This window comes from Gossypium arboreum, chromosome 1 (genome assembly GCF_025698485.1).
Source record: "Gossypium arboreum isolate Shixiya-1 chromosome 1, ASM2569848v2, whole genome shotgun sequence".
NCBI classification, from domain to species: Eukaryota; Viridiplantae; Streptophyta; class Magnoliopsida; order Malvales; family Malvaceae; genus Gossypium; species Gossypium arboreum.
This window is the reverse complement of record NC_069070.1, coordinates 118829447-118848422: the sequence shown is the minus strand read 5'-3', so window position 1 is coordinate 118848422 and position 18976 is coordinate 118829447. Positions and strand designations below refer to the sequence as shown.

Sequence of the window (18976 nt, the reverse complement as noted above, 5' to 3'; positions counted from 1 at the left end):
TTTACATAATTAAGTAGTGTTTTACTGATGATCAGTTTAACGGGTTACTAATAATTCGTGAAGATAAATCTTGTAAAGCATATTTAGGTTTTGAAAAAAAATGATTTTAAAGAGTTACGGTTTCAAAATTATATATCATAAGAATATTTAAAAATAATAATAATTTAGGTCCACTGATCATTGTGAAAAAAATCAACTTAATCAGATTGCAGTTGATAATTAATTTAATTAAAATTAGTCAAATTTGAACTATAATATTTAATTCAAATTATTATTCAAACTGTTTCCAAAAATTAATTAACTTCAACAATTTCATTTAAACTTAAAATTTTAATTAATTTTATTTTTTAATCGAGTAAAATTTTACCATTCCTAATCTTTTATATATGAAGAAAGACTCTAAAAGTTTTTATTTACATTTTCAACTCTCTTGAATCATGGTTTAGTCAAATTTATTCTCTTTTAAATTTGAAATCTAATTTTTCAACTTTAATTTAAAATAATTCATCTTTTATTTTTATAATATCTTTTGTTAATCCAAACATTTAACACCAATTAATTATTTCAATGAGAATACTAATGTGATTTTTTTCTTTAAAAAGCTGTATCACACATGATGAGTTTAAAAGTGTGTATTTTTATTTTAAATTAGGTCAACTAACTAATAGAGATTTTATTTTGTCCATCTCTATTAAATATCATTAAATCTGACAAGAAAATAATGTGGCAGTAAAAAATTATTATAATAATAAATTTAACTTTCAACTTTTATTTATTATATTAATTTAATCATAATTTTAAAAATTAATCTTCAAAATTTATAAATAATATCAATTTCATCATCAAAATTTACATTTTCTTCCGCTTTCCCGTCACCACTACCCTACCATCATTGCCTCCACCTTTCTCAAAAAAAATTCAAAATTTACAACTGTAAAAGCACCGTTGAATTTAAAACTGAACTCAAATGGTTGATTTCGTGAAGTTGGTTTGATCCAGCAGTTGTGTAGAATTTGTGATCAAACATTATTTTGGTTTAACACCCATGTAGGATTCTATATGAAAGATATTTAATAAAAGATGATATTGATATGTTTTTAAAGCACCTTGAAAGCCAACAAGAAGACGAGTTAGCACCGTTGCAGGCCTCTATAATGATGAACTAATAATGGAACAAAATCAGGGATGAGAGGACAGGTTAGCTAACACCGCCTTGGGGTTTTTTGTTCATTCCCTAATACTTCCTTGTAAAAGAAAGTTGTTTTTGTTATTACTATCTAACCTATTTAAAATCCCCTTAGTATTAATTAATATTGGTTAATAAGCTGGTGGCAGACAAAGGTCGGTGGAGTTCAGCTGGTACGTACTTTTCCACCAAAGTTGTCCACAGCTATGCGCAAACTCCTGGAATTTCTTTTGGATTAAGGTGGAGGGAGAAAGATGGAGAAGCGAGAGGATCGTAAAATTGAAGTTTTAAATTCAGATTATTGGTAGATTTTGAGGTTTAATTTTTAAAAATTATAAAGATAAATTATTAAAATAATTATATCTATTTTTTAAGTTATATTTTAGTTATTTATATTTAAAACAAAAAAAAGATTAAGTATATAGTTTAATTTAAAATTTAACGTGTCATATCAATTTATCGTTATCTTTGTTAATGGTAATTATTGTCCATTGACTAAAATGTTACAACATAATAACGTAAATAATTAAAACGTAATATTCTAAACATAAATAACTAAAATATAATATGAAAAATAAAAGTAACTATTTTGATAATTTATCTAAATTATAATTAAATTAATAAAATCTGTAAAAATTTAGAACCAAATTTATTATTATACTTATTTTTAATTGTAACGTCACTTTCTTATCAAAATTTAATAGCACTTAATAAAGATATATAAAAAACAATTTCATCTGGTTGAATAAAAAAAATAAAAGACAATAATTTTCTTTTAACATTAATCTCATTAAAATTTTTATAATATCTATTTTTTATATAATATTTAAAACTTCCTATAATCCTCCACAATACATTTCAAACATATTCAAACAAGCGTACAATTAGAAGATGTGAGCCCAACGGCCTATAATGTTTGATCATGGAGAATTTAAAATTCCGAGACTGCCCTGCAATCATCTAAACAAGTCAAACTCAAGTCAAGCTGATGTCCTTTTCTTGTTCAACATTGGCTGCTGAAATACCAGTATATTTCTCATCATTTAGGCGAACAGTTCCAGAGTTTATATTAAAGAAAAAAAAACAGCAGACGCGGTGAAGCAACGCCAAGGTAACATACATTTTCCTCAGTAGCTAAGTACATTTGTTAACTCTGAATTAATATCTGATTTGAGTCGCTTTTCTGTGTAGTAGGTTTTGAATATTACTCCCAACAAATTCGTATAATCAGGTAAGCTTTTGTTTTATTTTAAAAGATGAAAGACTATGGGTGTAGATTTGAGAATAATCTGATTTCTTCTTTGTTTAAGCTTAGGGTTTTGGAAGGATTTCAATTCTGACATACCTGATCTGAGTTTCCAACAACCTTTATATTTAATAATTTTTAAAATAATATCATAATGCGATGTTGTCACATAAATCAAAATTAAGATTCGAAAATAACAAGAACAAAAATATAGAAATTAAGTTAAGAATATTATCAAATTCAAAGATTAAATGCTACTTTATTCTATATAAAAAGAATCTCAATTTAAGGCTGCAATAATTTATAATATATTTATTTTAAACTACTTGATATGACTTGATTTAGGGTGCGTTTAGTAAATTATTGAATTTTATTTCATTCAAAATGAAAATTCTTAATAGCAGGATCTATTTGGACATCATAAAGTAATTTGATGAAAATATAATTACTAGGTAGTAATTACACTCTCGTGTAATTATAAAGAATTATAATTTTCTAAACTTATTTGACTAATAGAGCATAATTATATCATGCACTATAAAAGAAATTTTAAGCGAATAAAAGAAACTAAAATCAATCATCGTATGTAATATGTTAATCTAAGAAAGTAGTCGATAATACAATTACTAATAAAAATAGTAAAAAATAAATATCATATGCATTTTATCTAATTACTCTAGTATTTCATATTTTACATAATTTTACCTAACTACTAATAATAATTAAAGTTATTTTTTATACAACCTCTTTTGATTTAGTCCCTTTTTCTTTGCTACACTATTAGTCCTAAATACCTAATTAAAACCTAAAAAGAAGCTTAAAATTAATAAATTTATAAATCTAGAAAAATGGTTAGGTTGACAACATCAATTCCAATGACCTTACCCTTTGCAATAAAGATAATACCAATTTCAAACTTTAGTGTTCTTGTGCCTTGACTCGTATAGAGAGGTGATTAAAATTTTTGTTAATAAACACCCATTTGGAATGGGTTCAAACCATGTTATCCTCATCATGTACCCTAATATTTTATTTAAAAAAAAAATAAGAAGTGCAAAAATCTAAAAAAATTTTAACTACTTTTTAAAATTTTTAATTTTTAATAATTTATATTTACCTTTTAGTTTAAAAACTTTTTAAAATATTTTTAAAATTTTTATAATTAGGATTAATTGAAAATGTTATAAACATATGGCTAAATTTATTGATTTGTTTAGATTTAAGATCAAATTGATAAAATGTGTAAACATTGTACGCTAAATTTATTATTAAACTAATAAAACAAAGTCACCTTAGACATCCACAACTAGCTGAAGAATGATAAAAATATTTAATTTCAAAAGTTAAATAGCTAAAATGAAAAAATTAATAATTGGGTGAATATTCTTAAAATATTTATTAATTTAGGTTTAATATATTTATGTTAACCAAATTGTAAAAAGTATTCAGTAATTATTGGTCTAACCGAAATAATTTACGTGTTTCGCAGAAAAGTATATTTTAATTTAAAATTTACTAAGAAAAGAGTTTGTTAATAATGAAAGAGGAAAAGACAAAAAAGTTTAAGTTATAATAATAAGAAAATCATTTTTAATAATAAAACACTAAAAAGTTCACAAAAAAAATAATAAAAGGAAAACTGTAATTAAATATTTTTAATATTATTTTAAAACAATTTATAAAAATAATTAAACATTTTAGAAAGTTAAAATGTTTTAGTTCAATCAAAATACTTTGCACGTTGTATCGAAAGTCTATTATTTAAATTTTGGAAGAAAAATATTTTTAAAATAAATAAAATTAAATATAATAAAAATATTTTTCTAGAAAAAAGAAAAAATAATAAAAGATTTCATAGAAATTATACCAAAAGGAAAGTCAAATAAATACTTTATAATATTATTTTAAAAGAACTCATAAAAACAATTAAATATTTTTAAAGGGTAAAAATATTTTATATGGGCATTTTAGAATATTTTATATATAGATATAAATAATTAATTAAATATTTTAGAAGAATATTTTTTAATACTTTTTGGAGTTGGCACTTAATTTACATATTGATAGATATATAATCAAACACTAAAAATCTATCCTTGATAAAGAAATAAGTGTGACTAATGCACGTAGTTATTATTACTACATTGCAGAGTATTTGGTGAATTATGGAACTTGTAGGACCAATTTGTGAAGTGCTAAAGTGCTTAGGAGATCCTACATGTACATACATAGAGCATCACAGAAAACTTGAAGAAAGGAAGAATGATCTTCTTGCAAAACAACGCCAACTAAATGCTATGAAGAGTGATGTGGAGCTGAGAATAAAAGCAGTGTTTCGATGGGGAAGACGTGTAAGGCAAGAAGTAGAGAACTGGCTTCTAGATGTGCAAGTCATCAATGACAAAATACAGAACATTGAAGAAAGAATGCAAAATGTGTCTTGTTTTTCACGTGCACGCCTTGGAAAACGTATTGCCCAAACAGTTCAACAAGTGGAGGGAATTATTGAACGAGGTAGTTTCACTGAAGCTCTAGTAATTGATAATCCATCTACTGCTGGAGTGCCTTTTCAATTGGAACATTTAGAAGGTGAAACCATGGTGAAAGAAGACATTTGGAACTATTTGATGAGTGATGAAATTGGAATGATTGGAGTTTGTGGTATGGGCGGGATCGGGAAAACCACTATCATGAAGCACATACACAATCAACTATTGGAGGAGACTAAAGCTTTGTTTGATAAAATAATTTGGGTCACTGTTTCAAAGGAACTCAACATTCCCAAATTACAGGAAAAACTTGCAAATGCTCTGAATATTGTTGATCTTCCAGAATCTGAACCAGAGCGTGTAGCAGAACTAATGGAGAAATTGGGACAAAGAAGATATGTATTGATCTTAGATGATGTTTGGGAAAGGTTCTCTCTGGCAGAGGTAGGGATCCCTAAACCAACATCCAGCAATGGAAGTAAGTTGGTATTAACTAGTAGATCGATTGAGGTTTGTAGATCTATGGACTGTAAGGAAGTCAAAGTGCGTCCACTGTCCCATGAGGAGTCCATGAATTTGTTCTTGGGGCATGCTGGACATGGGGTTCTAAAGGTTCCATCTTTGAAAGAAATTTTGGGCAACATTGTTAGGGAGTGTGGTGGGTTACCCCTTGCCATAGCTGTAATAGCTGGGAGCATGAAGGGAATATATGATGTTGCGGAATGGAGGAATGCATTAAGAGAGTTACGAGACCATGTAAGAAGCGTGAAGGGCACAGATGTTGAAATATATGAGCGATTAAAATTCAGTTTCGATCGTTTGGGAGATTTGAAAATCCAAAGTTGTTTCCTTTATTGCTCACTATATCCAGAAGATTATATAATTCCAAGGAAGGAATTAGTAGAATACTGGATAGATGAGGAATTTCTGGGAACTGGGAGTCGACAAGAGTTGTATGATAGGGGTCATACTATATTAAATAGGCTGGTAGACAATAGTATGTTGGAAAAGGCTACAGATGATGTTAAGATGCATGATGTAATGAGAGATACAGCATTGTATATCAAAAGTTCTGGCCCCCGTTTTATGGTAAAATCTGGCATCGGACTAAAAGAATTACCAAGCAAGCAAGAATGGGGAGAAGATCTTGAAAAAGTTTCCATCATGATGAATAACGTATCAGAAATTCCTCCGTACTTGTCACCTAATTGTGACCTTCTTTCTACCTTATTATTGCAAAAGAACAGGTCCTTAGAAAATATTTCTGAATCGTTCTTTCAGCATATGCATAGACTCAGCATTCTAGATCTTTCTTATACCAAGATTGAGCAATTGCCCAATTCTGTGTCAAAATTGGAAAAGCTCAAAGCATTGGTGCTTCGTGAATGCCACAACTTGAGATATGTGCCTTCACTAGAAAAGCTTGAGGCTCTAAGAAAGTTGGACCTCCATCGTACAGCTATTGAAAAGGTGCCTGAAGGTTTGGAAATGTTATCAAATCTAACCTATCTTAATTTATGTACTCAAAGCTTAAAGACGTTGCCAGTTGCAATTCTACCTAGACTTTCTTGTCTGCAATGTTTGGTATTATACGTTGAATCAAGTAGTGTAGAAATGAATGGATTCGATGCTGCCAGATTAACGAAGCTAGAGATATTTGAAGGGAGATTTACTGAGTTGATAGACTTTAATGCCTACACCAAGTTTATACAAGGTCAAGAGCTCACTTCTTACTTGCTTGTCATGGCACCACTTAAAGCCAAGTTTAAAGTCAATGAGGGAACCAAAATATTAATGCTTCGGTGTCACGGTGTAAGAGACAGCGGAGTCTCGGAACTGGCGAAAATCATAATAGCAAAGAAAGGTACGATCGAATCAAATCCATATTATGTTAATATACTTTTATGATATTAATTTAGTCAGTCTTGATATTCATATTCCTTTTTGTTATGGAAATTTCTATTCAGCAATATAACGAGTTAACTTTAAATACACTGTTTAAATTAAGGGCAATAGTAAAAAATATAATTTTATCATTTTAATAATCTATATTTTTATAATTTTTAAAAATTAAATTAATATTTTAACATTTTGAGAGATTAAAGTGTAATTTTATTCTTATTTATTTAAATTTTATAAATTATGAAAAGATAAATAAAAAAATTTATTTTAGGGGATGGGGTTTCGCCAATACCGCTGGCTTCGCCACATATTGAAACTATACTAATATGTGATCTGGTAACAAAATAAAAAAATAAAAATTGCATTTAGCCACTTGAACTTTCAAAGTTTTTATTAATCTGGTCCAAACATTAATCAAAACTGCTTATGTCGCATCAAAATCAGTTTTCAACATTTCATAATCATATTTTGAGGAAATTGAACATGAGAAATGCTTTATAAATATATAATTTATTAAATCCAATATTCAAGTATAAGTTATAATTACTTTTTTATTCAGCTAAATATTGAATATGTGGGGGATCTGTGTCCTTCGTATATTTGCATTCTATTTATTTTGAGCATACCTTTTATTTTTTTTCGCATATTTTTAATGGCTGAAGGTGTGCAGTCTGTATCCTGTAATCTGGAAAAAGGACAAGTGAAAGTGGTTGGTCAGTTGGATCCTTTTGAAATCAGAAAAAAGCTGCGAAAATATAGATGTCTTGAGAGCTTGTCTGTGAGAGAAAAACGGAGGTTTCCGTCTCTTTTCCGCAAGAAGGAAGTAATTTTATGTGGATGCCAGATCGGAAAAGATCCAGTGGTTCTTCCAACTGATCTTATGTTTCTGAGAATTTTTCAATCCCACAATGTGAGAAGCTTAAGCGCTATCTCCATATTTTTCCAACAAGCAAACCAGTTAAGGGTCTGTTCAGTTGAAGATTGTAAAGGGATAGAATCCATTCTCGACTCGTCATTGTCGAACTCGCTGTGCAGTCCACTTGAGAACCTTGAGTGCTTGTGGCTTGAAAGGTTGGATAATTTGCATGTGCTTATTAAATTAGAAGCACCTCTTTCTATTTCTAGGTCACCGCCTCTACTAGGCATCTTTTCTCATCTTAAATCATTTGTGATTAAAGAATGCCCAAACATGAAGCAGCTCTTCCCATTTAAGCTAGCACATGACCTTCAAAACCTGGAGAAGCTGGTGGTTTGTGATTGCGTACAAATGGAGGAAATAATATCATCAGAGGAAGAGAATCAAGAAATAAACACTCCCATGGAATTCAGTCTTCCCAAATTAAGGAAGTTGGAATTGAAGAACTTACCAGAGCTAAAGAGCATATGCAGTTCTAATAGGACAATGGTATGCAATTCTCTTCGGAATATTGAAGTATCGAAATGTACGAATCTGAAAAGGATGCCTCTACATATTCCACTTTTCCAAGACACAGACCAATCAGTCCCTTCTGCTCATCCTCTCAAGGTAATCTGCATACATCCAAAGAAGTGGTGGGAATCAGTAGAGTGGGACTATCCAAATGCTAAGGAGGTTCTGCTACCTTGGTTGGTATTGATATAGCACTGCTGGAAGCCGTGGCCGTTCAAATCAAATTCCTGATCAACCTAAACAGTGAGTCTTCATTGTTTTCTTTATATCTAATGGTAAGCCCCCTTTTTCTTCTTTATTTCTAAGGGCAAACTTTAAGATGATTTACATATGTTTTACCAATGAAGTATGCTTGTTGGCTTAGATCAATTTTGATTACCCTGCCTATAATGCTCCATCTTCCTTCCCCAGTTTTTTTAACTTGTGGTTTAATCTGTTATAGAACTTCAATTTTGCTCTAATATGGTTTGAATTTTAATGTTGTAATTCAACTTTGTACATTATAATCTTGATTTTAGTTTGCATCATTTTTGGCTATGTGGTTGCATTTCTTAGTCTTATAAATTGAAGTTAATATAAGTTGCTTGCTGCTGGGTTTTATCCTTCTTCTGTCCTTTTAAGATTGGCCATTAGTGAGACTGAAATCAATTATATTTTTTAGAAAAGAAGTTAATATAAGTTGTTTGCTGATGGGTTTTAAATTCCCTGGAATTCAAAAATATTATTTCATGGTACAAAGGCCTGAAAACCTTCTAATGACAAAATTCCTTAGCCAAAAACCTTTCTCATTCTTTCCTTTGCATGTAAGATAACAGTGTGAACTAAGACCCTAGAAGGCCAATAAACATTAATAAATACATACATCAATAAAAGAAAACAAGAGAAAAACCCAGAAAGAGAGAATTGCTTTATGCAACCCTAGAAATTAAGACATACTTTTCTGCACATCTTGGTTCATGTATGATAATATATGTTGTTTCCAATGTGATGATTTCGTAAACCTCAACCAAATCAATCAAAACAGGAGAAAAGCATCTGAAAACGAGAAGAAGAAGATGTCTCTAAGCCCACCTAGAGCAAGGGTCAATGGTGCGGCCCCTGGGAGGAACTACCGGCTTTACTGGTGCTACCACTGCCATCAATCTGTCCGGATTGCTTCTACAAATCCGTCGGAGATTGTCTGCCCTCGATGTTTTGGGCGGTTTGTTTGCGAGATGGAAATCAACAGGCCTAGGATGGTTGTTGATTTCACTGCTTTTGATCCATCCCCTGAAGCTCGTCTGTTGGAAGCACTCTCTCTTATTATGGATCCTCCTATCAGGCTATTCAGTCTTGGTAATTCTGATAGCCAAGAATCTCGGGGCAGGCCTTGGTTGAGACGTCGGAACAACTTACTAGAATCCGAAGGTGAAAATCGGCCTCTGGAGCGTCTTCGTAGGCACAGGAGCCGGAGTTTAGATGGAACTGATGATAGAGAACAAGAACCTGAATCTCTAGGTCATCCTAGGACTTGGATTATTGTTCCACCGCCGGGTCCTTTTGGCCTAGGCCAAGCAGGACCAACTTTTCCGCATGAAACCCCTGGACGCCCTGCTCTGGATCCAAGGAACTTCTTTTCCGGACCAGGACTAAATGAGTTGATAGATCAACTAACACAAAATGACAGGCCAGGAGTACCACCAGCTCCGGAGTCAACAATCGACGCAATTCCAACAGTAAAGATCACGGAATCGCATCTACGCAATGATTCGCAATGCCCAGTCTGTAAGGAAGAATTCAAGGTTGGTGAAGAGGCAAGAGAGTTGCCTTGTAACCATATATACCACAGTGATTGTATTGTGCCTTGGTTAAGGCTCCACAATACTTGCCCCGTTTGCCGCCATGAGTTGCCTGTCAGCAGTACTGATGAACAATCCAGCAATGACTGTTTCTCCGAACCCGAGGTTTCTTCCAGAAGAAGAGGTTGGAGGCTTAGGCAACTGGCTAGTAATTTGTGGCCTTTCCATTGGAGGCATCAGAGAATTAACCCAGAGACCTATGGAACTCCTGGTAATTAAAATTTATTCTAATTGATCTCACTTTATACATGCAATATATATTGTACCTAAAGAAGAAGCTTGAATTTGATTTAATTTTGTGCAAACATTCACTTTTGCAAAGATGATCATGAAAATCTTGAAACTGAAAATAATCAGACTTTTTACTATTCAGCCATTAATTAGCTTATATTATTGCTATTAATAGACACTGAAATCCTGTTTGAATATGTTTTCCAGCAGTTGAATCAAGGTCGCAGGGATGCTGTATTCTTTAGGATTTTATATGCAGCTGTTCACTTCAAAATTTGACTATTTTATTCAATTTCATAATTGTTTGATATCAACTTCCAACTTTATAAAAAAGTTATTTTAGCATTTCATTCAATTTTTTTTTAATTTTTTATTTCTTAAATTTGTTTTTTTAATCAAATCATCTTAAAAAAATGCAAGTTTAAGAGATGAAAAATTAAATGAAAAGTTAAAATAATTTTTTTATAAGATCGGTGGCCAAAAAATCATTATACCTAATGAATATTACATGACACTTCTCTCATTGAGGCCAGTAGCAGCTACCATGGCCTTTCACTATAATCATATTCCTTTGTTAATTAAAAAACCGTCTGTCATTATACTACAGGTTACAATATTTCTTACTTATATAACATTGAAATGTTGTTTTAATTTTTTAGTTGTTTTAAATTGGAGGGACCATTCTAACCCTATCAAATCAATTTAACCTTCAATCCATTTTTTAACCATTGCTGGTATAATATCCTCCGTTTATTATGAGCAGCAAAGTCCGAAAATGTTTGAGAGATTAGAAGTAAATTAAACATATTTGAAGGGTTAAAAGCCAATTTTGGTGCTTTAAAATAATTGTACCATTTTTGAGTTAAGGCTATTGCCGGCTCCGTTCGCCACTATTTACTATTGTAAGTCGGCTTGTGTCGGTACAAGTGCATGAGCAAACTAAATGAGTACGAGCATCTAGTTTATTTTTCCCATGAACTTTAATCGATATTGAAACAGGCATGAATTTCATGAAAATTCATTATATATCATAATTGTAGGGAAACAAAATTCGATTTAATTTGAACAAATAAAAAAAATTGAATTTTAAGTTAATCGAATTAAGTCATTTAATTTTTTTAGTCAACTCAAATAAATAATTTGAGTTTCAAGTGTTGAAAAGTCAAATAAAGGTAAGTGTTGAAAAGTCAAAAATGGTGGGAGGTGCAATTGGCACTGAAAGAAAAAAATAGTTGGCAAGTTGTTTAAAGTTGAAAGGGATAATTGCAATTTTGGTCCCTAATTTTTTAGGCCATTTGCAAGTTAGTCCCTAAACCTCAACTATAAATAGGCCTAACCATTTCTCATTTCAACTATCCCAACCAATCTTTCTCTCTTAGTTTTCTCTCTTCTCCCATTTGAGAATTCTTAAGGAATTCTATTTGTTTGTAATATTTTGGAGATAGTAAAGTTATCATCGGTGTTAGTGCCGGGGCGTAGGTATAATTTATCGAACCTCGTTAAAACTCTTGTGTTCTTTTGTCCTGTTTTTCTTTCAATATTTGAGGGTATAATAGTAGTATTTAATTGTGCTATTAAATTACGTTAGAAGGAATATTCTGACTAAGGAAAGACTTGGTATTTAAGAGATCCTTGTGATCCACCTCTCTTCCCTGGGAATTGAACTTTGTGTGATTTTTTAGTACAATAATTTACACGCTTCCGACCCTATTGGAACAACAAGTGGTATCAAGAGTCGAAGGTTAATTGTAGTATGCTCTGTGGTTGCAGTTTAAACTGATCTTCCACATCAGAAAAGATTTCCTTAGGTATATTGAAAGATTATGGAGAAAACGGTCGGTGTAGGAGCTTCAACATCGTCCATGTGGACAAGACCAACAATTGCAAATGCAAGATTGGCCGTGGAGATCTTTGATGGCACGGGCCATTTTGGTATGTGGCAAAGTGAGGTTGTAGATGCCCTTTTTCGTGAGGTCTAGACATTGCCATTGATGAAGAGAAACCGGATGATGTCTGGAGAAAGATTGGAAGGCGATCAATCGGTTGGCATGTGGCACAATTCGATCATGCCTTTCTCGAAAGCAGAGGTATGCTTTTCAAAGGAGACTTCGCAAATAAGTTGTGGGTGGCACTTGAAGAAAAATTTTTCAAGAAAAACAGTCAAAATAAGCTCCACTTGAAGAAAAGACATTTCGCTTCACTTACGTCTCAAGTACCACAATGAATGATCACATCACCAAATTTAATCGTTAGTCACCGATTTCTTGAATATGGATGAGACATTCAAAGATGAAGATTTGGCTTTGATCTGTTGGGGTCACTTCACGAGGAGTTTGAGTTCCTAGAAACTACTCTACTTCATGGCGGGAGTGATATATCTCGGCGAAGTCATGCGGCCTTATACGATTATGAGCAGAGAAAGAAGGACAAACAGAAAAACTCAATCGAGAGATCTGAAGCTTTAGTAGTCCGAGGTCGTTCATACACTCGGAAGAAAACTCAAAAGGGAGATCAAAGTCAAAGTCCGGACTGGGAAAGATGAATGTGCCTTTTGTCATGAGAAAGGCCTTTGGAAGAAAAATTGTCCAAAGTCAAGAATAAGGGAAAAGTGCTGTAGATGCTTGTGTTGTAAATCATGATACCGGTGACTCGAACTATCACTGGTTGCATCATCATCGTCGTTCCATTCATATGAGTGGATATTGGATTGGGTTGTACCTATCATATGTCCCTAACCGGAGTGGTTCTCGATTTAGTTGAGCTAAATGGAGGAGTTGTTTATATGGGCAATGACAATGCACAGTAAAGCTGTTGGGATAGGTTCAATCCAATTAAAGAATCAAGATGGATCAACCGAGTTCTAAGCGATGTTGATGCGTGCCCGGTTTGAAGAAAATCTCATCTCATTGGGAGCCTTGGAATCCAATGGTTCATTGTTACTATGAGAGATAGGGTTTTGAAAGTGACATCTGGCGCACTTGTGATATTGAAGGGCATCGGGAAAAATAACTTGTATTACTACCAAGGTAGTACAGTTATTGGAGCGATCCAACGCGACTTCCTAAGTAACAAAGAATTGGACTCAATGCGGTTGTGGCATATGAAGTTGGGACATGCCAATGAAAAATCCTTGCAAATTCGGCAAAGTAAGGATTGTTGAAAGGTGCAAAGGCTTGCAAATTAAAATTTTGCGAGCATTGTGTTCTGGGAAAGCAAAAGAGAGTGAAATTCGGCACTGCTATCCATAATACAAAAGGTATTTTGGAATATGTTCACTCAGATGTGTGGGGGCCTTCCAAGACACCTTCATTGGGAGGAAAACACTACTTTGTTACTTTTGTTTATGACTTTTCCAGAAGAGTTTGGGTGTATACCATGAGAACTAAGGATGAAGTGCTTAGAGTTTTTCTTAAATGGAAAACTATGATCGAAAACCAGACTGGCAAGAAAATCAAGCGGCTTAGGACGGACAATGGAGGGGAATATAAAAGTGATCCGTTTTTCGATGTGTGCCAAGAGTATGGTATTGTTCGACACTTCACAGTTAGGGATACACCACAGCAGAATGGAATGGCAGAGCGTATGAATCGAACATTCTTGGAGAAAGTTCGATGTATGTTGTCCAATCTTTGGGTTGGGCAAGCAATTTTTAATGAATGTGTGACATACCGCCATCTTGTTAATTGTTTGTCATCATCTGCATTAGAAAGAAAAACTCCTATGGAGGTATGGTCGGAAAACCGCTCTGATTATGATTCCTTACATGTGTTTGGATCCACTGCATATTACCATGTGAATGAGTCAAAGTTAGATCCGAGGGCAAAGAAAGCTCTCTTTATGGGAATCACTTCTGGAGTGAAAGGATTTCGTCTTTGGTGCTTAGACACAAAGAAAATGATCTGTAACAGAGATGTTACCTTTGATGAATTTGCCACATTGAAAAAGGTAGCAGATGAAAATATTCAGACAAGCGATACTCCACAGCAGGTGGAGTGTACTCCAAAACAGGTGGAGTTTGAGCAGATGGGGATTTGCCCATTAATAAGTCTAATTCTCCACCACAATGGAGAAATTAGAGGTTGAAGAGGTTCGACCCAAGAACCATTAAGTACACTGAACCGATTCTTGATTGCAAGGCCACGGAGAGAAATTCGTAAACCCGCTTCGATTATCGATATGGTGGCCTACGCCCTTCCGTTGTTGATGATGATATTCTGTCACTTATCAAGAAGCAATGCAAAGCTTAGAAAGTGACAAATGGAAATGCGCCATGGATGAAGAAATGCGTCTCTCGGAAGAACAATACTTGGGAGTTGGCGCAATTACCGAAAGATAAAAGGCAATCGGATGCAAATGGGTATTCGCAAAGAAAGATGGATCTCCTAGCAAGAAAGATATTCGCTACAAGGCAAGATTGGTAGCTAAAGGCTACGCCGAGAAGGAGGAATTGACTACAATGATGTATTTTCCCCTGTTGTGAAGCATTCCTCCATCAGAATTTTGTTGGCCTTGGTAGCACAATTGAATTTGGAGCTAGCTCAACTTGATGTTAAGACGACTTTCTTGCATGGTGAGTTAGAATAGGAGATCTATATGACTCACCGAAGGATACATGATCTTGGTGGTAGAAATTAGGTTTGTAAGTGAACAAATCGCTATATGGATTGAAGCAATCCCGAGGCGATGGTACAAGCGATTTGATAGCTTTATGAGAAAGCGAATACACAAGAAGCAAATATGACAATTGTGTGTATTTGCGAAGTTGCATGACGGATCTTTCATTTATCTACTCTTGTATGTTGATGATATGTTAATCGCTCAAGAGCCAAAAGAGATAGATAAGTGAAGGCTCGGTTGAATCAAGAGTTCGAGATGAAAGATCTAGGTGAGGCCAAGAAGATTCTCGGCATGGAGATAAGTAGAGATAGACCGAGAGGCAAGCTTTGTTTAAATCAGAAGCAATATCTGAAAAAGGTATTACAATGTTTTGGTGTAAATGAAAACACAAAACATGTAAGTACCCCACTTGCTTCTCATTTGAAACTTAGTGCTCAATTATCTCCGAAGACTGAAGATGAAAGAGAATATATGGCGAAAGTCCCATATGCTAATGCAGTTGGGAGTTTGATGTATGCGATGGTGTGTACGAGGCCTGACATTTCACAAGCTGTTGGAGTTGTGAGCAGGTATATGCATGATCCTGGAAAAGGACATTGGCAAGCTGTGAAATGGATTCTACGGTATCTTCGAAAAACCGTAGATGTTGGTTTAATTTTTGAACAGGATAAAGCACTTGGTCAATTTGTAGTCGGATATGTTGATTCCGACTTTGCTGGTGATTTAGATAAACGTCGTTCAACTACGGGGTATCTGTTTACTCTTGCGAAAGCCCAGTGAGTTGGAAGTCTACCTTACAATCTCTGATGTTGTGTCACTCTGAAGCGGAATATATGGCGATTCTGAAGTCATTAAGGAGGCTATTTGGCTTAATGGATTGTTGAAAGACTTGGGAGTTGTTCAAAGTCACATAAGTTTATATTGTGACGATCGAGGCGCTATTCATTTAGCGAAAAATCAAGTCTATCATTCAAGAACCAAGCATATCGACGTAAGATAACACTTTGTAAAGGGAAGTCTTTGAAAAGGAAAAATTCTACTTGAAGATTCCGAAGCAGATAATCCCGCAGATATGATGACCAAGGTGGTAACAACAATCAAGTTTAATCATTGTTTGAACTTGATTAACATCCTGAAAATTTGAGCACCTTCAGGTGTATGGCGCTCGAGAGCGCATTTAGAGGCACTACAAAAGATAGCTTTATCGAATTTGGGGAGTTGAAGGAAGTATGTGAAGATGTGATTATCCTAATCAAATCTTCAAGGTGGAGATTGTTGAAAAGTCAAATAAAGGTAAGTGTTGAAAAGTCAAAAATGGTGGGAGGTACAATTGGCACTGAAAGAAAAAAATAGTTGGCAAGTTGTTTAAAGTTGAAAGGGATAATTGCAATTTTGGTCCCTAATTTTTTAGGCCATTTGCAAGTTAGTCCCTAAACCTCAACTATAAATAGGCCTAACCATTTCTCATTTCAACTATCCCAACCAATCTTTCTCTCTTAGTTTTCTCTTCTCCCATTTGAGAATTCTTAAGGAATTCTATTTGTTTGTAATATTTTGGAGATAGTAAAGTTATCATCGGTGTTAGTGCCGAGGCGTAGGTATAATTTACGAACCTCGTTAAAACTCTTGTGTTCTTTTTGTCCTATTTTTCTTTCAATATTTGAGGTATAATAGTAGTATTTAATTGTGCTATTAAATTACGTTAGAAGGAATATTCTGACTAAGGAAAGACTTGGTATTTAAGAGATCCTTGTGATCCACCTCTCTTCCCTGGGAATTGAACTTTGTGTGATTTTTTAGTACAATAATTTACACGCTTCCGACCCTATTGGAACAACATCAAGTTCGAGTTAAGTTAAATTTTACAATTTGAATAATTCGAATAATAGATTGGCGGAAATACCCCTTTAATCACTGTCAATTTTAAAAATAAACAAATTAATCTCTCTCTACAAAAACTACAAAAATAAAATTCAAAATAAACATTCCAAATTTTATATTTTTAAAAAATTTAAAATTTAAAATTCTAAAGAATATATAAAGAAATTAATGTTTTAAATTAAATAATAATTTTAAAACCTAAATAAATAAATTAATCACTCAATTTGATCTAACGCAGCAAAAAGAAACAAAGACTGCAATGAAAGTGAGGGAGGAAAACTTTTCTTAATAAGGAAAATGGAAACATTTGAATCATATATATTTTGTAGCTTCACCCGTAGTTTAAGCGATAGGTTTTTTTTTTTATTTTGGCTTGTTAGGGGAAAATTGCTATATAAACAACAAAACGTTAATTATGTTCTTAATGTATATAATATATATAATTATAGTTGATATATCGTTTAGCAAAAATTATATATACTTGTAATATTTTTAGAATATAGTTGAATTCATCAAACTACCAATTTATCCATTCATTCATTTTAATTAAAAATTTTAAAAATCTTAAAATATATTTTAAAAAATTCGATTCAATTGATTTGTACTGATTTTTAGTGTAATTGATTCAATACTATTCTTCGGATTAATCCGATCCAATCCAAATGGTTAATTTTAGAATTCTTTAAAATTAAATGCAAACAATTAACTGAGTTTAGGATATGAGCTCTGTTCTGCTCTGTATGGTAATGATGTGGTTTTGGATTGTAAATCTCCCTTGTCTTGATCTGCTGAACTTTATTTATTCTTGTTTCTAACAAACGCTGTTAATTTACTAAAAAGAAAAAGACACTTTTGTTTGCAGAAGATAAAATAATTTGTAAAGCCAACACATGAATCAGGTGTAATATATAAAATAAATTTTAGTCAACGGACTTAATCGACTTATTACAAGAAATTGGTGTTGCAAACAGTATAAATGAAGTAACCATTCTAGTAGCTTAATTTCATCTACATTTCGACAATGAAAGGAACATTGATGTTGACTTGGATTCTAATCATCTACCTCTCCCAAATAGTAGTGCAGAGCCAATACTACTCGGAGATCCTACCCTATGATCCCGAGCCGGTCAAGGTCACCAATCTTCACTTCTATTTGCACGAAACTCTGAACGGTCAAAACCCAACAGCAGTGAACATAGCCCAAGCTAACATTACCAATAATTCATCAGTGCCATTTGCCACCCTAGCTGCCGTTGATGATATTCTCAAGATAGGTCCTGAGGATAACTCTGAGGTGATCGGAAATGCTCAGGGACTTGGACTCTTGCTTGCTGGAGATACAACAACCGGTGTGATGTACTCGGATTTCGGATTTACTGAGGGTAAGTTCAACGGCAGCTCTATAAGCATATTTTCAAGGAATACGATAATAGAGCCAGGACGTAAGGTTGCAGTGGTCGGAGGAAGAGGAAAATTCAGGATGGCAAAAGGGTTTGCACTGCTTACGACTTACTTTCTAAATACCACCGCTGTCATTATTGAATTTAATGTCACTGTAATCCATTACTAAATGTTATTTACAGATTTAATTCTTTTATATTGTGCAAAAGTCATATGATTCTACTTCATTTTATCAGAATAAATGTTTGGAATATATATATATATATATATTGATGTGATTAAAAATTAAAAGAAACTAAGTGGATATTGGTGTGTTTGATTCCTTGGCACTTGACATGTTTACTTTGCTCAATATATCATGGAGTGACTTCAATTCCCCAGAAAATTATTCAGATCATCCATAAAGAAATTTTTCCACAAAAGTTTGAACAAAATGAAAAAGAATATCTGGAGAAATCTAATAAAATTGTATAAAATTGCCATTCTCCAGATTTCATGTTATTACGACCAAAATTCGAACCTGTAAAATATTAAAAGAAAGAGAGAGTACAACTACTAAGTAACCAATATTCCCTTCGATTGGATTAAACAAGCACAAAAGCATTTAGGCCAAAATGTTTGATTAAAGAACATATATAACAAAATTTTGGGTAATCTCATCGTACTTCAAAATAAAATTTTGAAGTCATAAATGTATATATAATGTAGTTTCTAAGTGTTTATAAATATAAATATAGGTAATTCATATATTTTTGC

At 33.0% G+C, this 18976-nt stretch overlaps 3 protein-coding genes across 5 annotated transcripts; all 3 read left to right on the top strand.

The window, feature by feature from the left end:
- The first annotated feature begins 2039 nt into the window (after positions 1 to 2039).
- Positions 2040 to 10443, top strand: LOC108481684 (probable disease resistance protein At4g27220). Of its 2 annotated transcripts, none has more exons than XM_053031211.1 (4): positions 2040 to 2297; positions 2378 to 2417; positions 4583 to 6785; positions 7486 to 10443. In XM_053031211.1, exons 3-4 carry the CDS (start codon positions 4598 to 4600, stop codon positions 8442 to 8444), a joined length of 3147 nt encoding a protein of 1048 aa, XP_052887171.1. In that variant the 5' UTR covers positions 2040 to 2297; positions 2378 to 2417; positions 4583 to 4597; the 3' UTR covers positions 8445 to 10443. The 2 variants fall into 2 exon arrangements, with proteins under 2 accessions (XP_052887171.1, XP_017640270.1); XM_017784781.2 differs by having other exon boundaries at positions 2044 to 2297; positions 2381 to 2417.
- LOC108482865 (E3 ubiquitin-protein ligase RZF1) lies at positions 9209 to 10671 on the top strand. 2 transcript variants are annotated; one of them, XM_053031214.1, is made up of 2 exons: positions 9209 to 10301; positions 10532 to 10671. In XM_053031214.1, the coding sequence occupies exons 1-2, from the start codon at positions 9209 to 9211 to the stop codon at positions 10564 to 10566; spliced, it is 1128 nt and encodes a 375-aa protein (XP_052887174.1). In that variant the 3' UTR covers positions 10567 to 10671. The 2 variants fall into 2 exon arrangements, with proteins under 2 accessions (XP_052887174.1, XP_017641441.1); XM_017785952.2 differs by having other exon boundaries at positions 10529 to 10671.
- Positions 10672 to 17803: 7132 nt separating this feature from the next.
- LOC108482786 (dirigent protein 4-like) lies at positions 17804 to 18515 on the top strand. Its single transcript, XM_017785896.2, has one exon. The coding sequence runs from the start codon at positions 17841 to 17843 to the stop codon at positions 18387 to 18389; it is 549 nt and encodes a 182-aa protein (XP_017641385.1). The 5' UTR covers positions 17804 to 17840; the 3' UTR covers positions 18390 to 18515.
- Positions 18516 to 18976: the final 461 nt, after the last annotated feature.

Bases quoted from the DNA above. Each gene is read 5' to 3' on its own strand.
- LOC108481684 (XM_053031211.1), top strand. From the start codon at position 4,598: ATGGAACTTGTAGGACCAATTTGTGAAGTGCTAAAGTGCTTAGGAGAT. The intron at 6,786-7,485 runs GTACGATCGAAT...TAATGGCTGAAG, and splicing joins AATCATAATAGCAAAGAAAG to GTGTGCAGTCTGTATCCTGT.
- LOC108482865 (XM_017785952.2), top strand. From the start codon at position 9,209: ATGTATGATAATATATGTTGTTTCCAATGTGATGATTTCGTAAACCTC. The intron at 10,302-10,528 runs GTAATTAAAATT...TATGTTTTCCAG, and splicing joins AGAGACCTATGGAACTCCTG to CAGTTGAATCAAGGTCGCAG.
- LOC108482786 (XM_017785896.2), top strand. From the start codon at position 17,841: ATGAAAGGAACATTGATGTTGACTTGGATTCTAATCATCTACCTCTCC.